The sequence below is a fragment of the Apium graveolens genome, unplaced genomic scaffold, assembly GCF_009905375.1.
Source record: "Apium graveolens cultivar Ventura unplaced genomic scaffold, ASM990537v1 ctg5183, whole genome shotgun sequence".
In the NCBI taxonomy this organism is placed as follows: domain Eukaryota; kingdom Viridiplantae; phylum Streptophyta; class Magnoliopsida; order Apiales; family Apiaceae; genus Apium; species Apium graveolens.
In genome coordinates this window covers 120,211-124,654 of record NW_027418850.1, presented here as the reverse complement: position 1 = coordinate 124,654, position 4,444 = coordinate 120,211, and the positions used below count along the sequence as shown (strand labels likewise).

The window sequence follows — 4,444 nt, the reverse complement described above, 5'->3', positions numbered from 1 at the left end:
GAAAGATAACATTCCTTAAAATAAGGATTCATGTTTTATGATTAAAGAGATTAGCCAAGTGTGGTGAGAAGGCTAAGACCTAGGCTTTGAATTGGATGCATCTTATTAAATACATTACATATCATAAATATCACCCAACACTTCCGAAGGAAGCCAAGTCAAGCTCTCATCTTCTCCCACTTTCCATGAAGTTCCAATTTAACTTCATCTTCTTCATGAAGAATAAAAATTCAAAATCCTAGCTCCCAAGCTTCAAAAATTGCAAATCATGGATCTTTTTAATGCTATTACATATATCAAGACTAGCACAAATTTTCATGATCATCCATTAAGGTTAGCATGCTCAAATCCTTGCTCAAATTTGAGGTGAATAGTAACTCCAAAAATTACTAATTTGTTTTCTTGATTTCCATGGAGGATTAAGGCTCCTAAAGCTAGATCAAGATTTACTAAAGGATCTTAAGAATCTAATAAGTATTTACAATATTCAATTAAGGTATAAACATCATCCACTCTTTGTATTTATTTTAGTGCTAAGCATAATTATAAGACATGTTCATGGGTGACATGATTCTTGAAGAATGGAGTTTGAATTGTTAAATCTTGATGGTTAATTATTAAGGGTTGATGTTGTTCATGTTTTTATAGAGTATATAAATTGACCTTGCAATAAATATGGTGAAATTGATGATTGATTTTTTGTTAATGGAATTAACGTAGTTCAAATTGAGAATTGTTCATCGGATACACTACTAGAAAAAGTAGAATAGACATCGCCTCTTAAACATCGGTTGCTGTTGGCACCGATGTAAAAGGTGATTTTTACATCTGTTTTATTCAACCGATGTCTTTTTGGAAGATACACATTGGTTTCTTAGACCAACCGATATTATAAGTCTGTTTTAAAAAATTTATCAAGCGCGCCTCCCCCTTTCCCCCCTTAACCAAATAATTCATTCCCTCTTAAAAATTTCCCCCTCATTTTTTGCCTTAGCAAAATTTCAAGTTATAGATCCCCCTCTTTTCAATAAACATTAAAATTAAATTAAAATGAAAATTCACACACTCTTAAATCATAAAACATAAAACCAAACAAAACCAAATCTCATTTCTTTCCTCTCTCACTTTTGTCGACTGAAAGAACAACTCTCTCTCTCTCTCTTTTCTCGACTATGCTCTCCATCTCTCTCTCTCTCTATCTCTCTATGTGCTCTCGTCAAAATTTAAAGGGTCGTAGAAGGTTGTTCGAGTCGGAGTTTAAAGTCGGAGTCAAGGTTTAAAGCTAAGATTGAGGTTAAATCTAAGTCGGTGGTTAAAACTTGAATTCAGTAAGCTTCAAACCCTAATTTTAGAATTGGGGATTTAAATTTGAAATCCAAATTTTGTATTTTTTTAATTAGTGTAGTGATTTCTTTAATTATGCATGTTAGATTGAGCATTTTACTCTAAATTGGGTTATTTTTTTAAATTGTTTTATTGTTGTCTTGATCGCTCTTTGAATTTGAATGGAGAGTTATTTATGAATATATGAAAGAGAAAAATGATATTATTGCATTAATGTGAATTTAGTTTACGTGTTTTCTTTGATTTTTTGTTTAGTAGCTGAGATTGACACTAGTACAGAAAAGAACTAAGGCGTCGGTCAAAAAAGGCATAAGGCGTCGGTTTTTTAGCGTAGTAAATGCAGGGGACGCTGTAGGTAAATGCCTACAGCGTCGGTTAAATGGTCGACGCAAAAAACTGTTTTGCGTCATTTAAATAACACACGCAGAAGGCAAGAAAACCGACGCTATAGTTTTACAAACAGTGTCGGTCAATTAAACAACCGACGCTAAATCTTAAACCTGTTGTGTCGGTCTTCTTAAAATGCCAACACTATTGTGCCTATCAATTGCGTCGGTCTTCTTAAAATGACGACACTATTATGCTTATCAATTGCGTCGGTCTCACTAAAATGCCGACGCTAAAAGTTGAAGAGCAAATGTGTCGGGTCCTAAAATGCCGACGCCTTAGGTCTATAATTTCATTTTTTTGCCTGATCAAATGTTTTTTCCTGATCAATTTTTTTGCATTTGTTTTTTCCAGATCATTTTGAACCTGTTTACTACACATATTTAAAACAGAGGTACACCCAAAAATTAAAAAAGGTTCACAAATTATATTAAAATAAATTTAGAATTGTTCATAATTTTAGTTTACAGCCCAATATTTATAAAAATTCATCCAAAACTAATGTTTTCATGACAAATCCCTCAGACTAACTCGATTCTTGATGATATCTAGACTCCTTGTAATTGTTCTGCACTCTCTTCTTGTATCTCCAAGTACCATGCCCTGAAAAAAGAAGTTTATATTAGTACATAAAATCATATATGCAATAAATTATTCAACAAAACATGAATTAATGGCAATATTTATTGTGAACATGAATTAATGACATGTACTGAAAAAATTACCTGACTATAGACATTCAAGAGTAAAAAATTGAGCCCAAATCTCTCGTATCTCACTAATTTCCTTTCTACCATAGCTTCTAGAACCAAGACCCTACCAAAAATTTAACATACTTCAAATATTAGTACTTAATTTTAAAAATTGTAAACCAATATTTACGATATTTTAGTTTCCTTACCATTTTCCAATTCATGTGTGCATTTTTTTGAGAAAGCATGACAATGTCATACATGTACCTCATCACGAAAAAACCACATTCTGTGCCTCCTTTTTGTTGGGGACACTACACATAAACAAACAAGATTCATAAATAATAACTAAAAAGAGAGGAGCATATAATATAAGTGAAATAAATAAACCAAAGTAAGTTATACCTGAACCTCGGTGTGATGCCAAATAAACTCTTTTCTGTTATTCTTCAATCCACCTTGAGGTACATATAATTTAAATGCCCTGTAAAATACGTATACTTTCATCACATCACTTATAGGACTAGGTTCTATGTAGTAATTATACAACATGAAATTTGAAATTTTAACATACATTCGTGCAGGTGTGGTCAACCGTATCTTTCTTTCTTTTTTCAACGAATCAAACACGTATATAGCACTTTCATTGAGACAAAAAAGTAGCAACATCCAATGATCTCTACAATAAAAACATATATAATATATTAGCCGGAATATAATTATATAATATATATAGCATGACAATTACTATGATTTTATTCTTACTCTTGGATGTAAGGGGCTAGGATATAACGTTTATCCTTATTAGCAACCAAAAGACTTGTCATGTAATCAGTTGCTTCGTCCTTGCGTTTTTGCTGCTCATGATTATGTGGTATTGCTAGTCTAGATGGCAACATGAATGCAAACTTATCGTCCTTCAATTGTTTGCACAACTTGCTAACATACCTACAAATATTATTTATCACAATATATGTGTGCTAATAGATTCTAAAGTGAATTAGGAAGAAAGACTGAGTCTTACTTTACAAACAGTTCCACAATGGGTATGTTTAACCAACTCATTCTCAAAAACTGATTGACATCTTCGAGTGTGATATATATTGGACCATCACCATTTTCCTCAAAAACGAATGCATCAGATTTTTTAGAAGGGGGCCTCTTTTTGAGTAAGAAACTTAAACCTGCACAGTGATCACTCGAATTTATGTCATCACCAACTACTTGAGGGCTTTGCTTCAGGGGAGTCACCGACCCTATACTTTCAACCTTTGATGACTTTTGAATTGGCGTCATCTCTTGGAGTTTTTTCTTTTCCAATATAGGATCCTAATCAAAGACATATTTATTGGGTTATATTTAATGGAAACTTTTCATAATTGAACCAAACAAGATATACCTGTCCCAACATCACAAGGTCCTTCGGCCATTGAACAAAGCTACCAGCTGCATTTCCTATTGTCTCGTGTTCGTAACATGGAACAGGAAGTGGAGTAAGTTGGTATTCAGTTATAACATCATCAACTGATACTCTAACATTCTGAGGGGCAATCGGGTTATTATGGATCATCTATCCCTGATTGGTTGGGAAAAGAGTCCCTCTAGCTGCAACAACTTTTCCTCTTTCTACATGTATTACACATAGCCGACAAAGTGCTGGAACCTGCAATATTCAAAAGAAATTTTCATTAGAAAGAGATTTTTATATCAGGTTCAAGTCATGTCTTTTGAGAGCACAAAATAATTTCGTCGTATAGTAAGTACTATATGTTTGATTCACTGGCCCCTGTGAATCTTAAGCAGGAACAACTTTTTTTGATGGGTTCAACCCAACTAATCAAGAGATTTAATAGTCCAAATTTATGTTGACAGTACCTTGATAGTTGAGAAATAATCTTCCGGATCCACCGAGTGACAACTACTTCGAGCATTATCAACTTTTCGGGCACCAGCATCATTTACAAATTGATCAGCCTCGAGTGACACACCCATCTGCTTCAACTGATTGAAGATGCCTTCCA

At 33.4% G+C, this 4,444-nt stretch overlaps 1 protein-coding gene across 1 annotated transcript; it reads right to left on the bottom strand.

Moving 5' to 3' along the window:
• Positions 1–2,460: 2,460 nt before the first annotated feature.
• LOC141702466 (uncharacterized) lies at positions 2,461–3,514 on the bottom strand. Its single transcript, XM_074506134.1, has 6 exons — positions 3,448–3,514; positions 3,189–3,371; positions 2,998–3,102; positions 2,829–2,907; positions 2,633–2,737; positions 2,461–2,547 (listed from the first exon to the last, which is right to left on the bottom strand). The coding sequence occupies exons 1-6, from the start codon at positions 3,486–3,488 to the stop codon at positions 2,461–2,463; spliced, it is 600 nt and encodes a 199-aa protein (XP_074362235.1). The 5' UTR covers positions 3,489–3,514.
• Between the last annotated feature and the right edge of the window lie 930 nt (positions 3,515–4,444).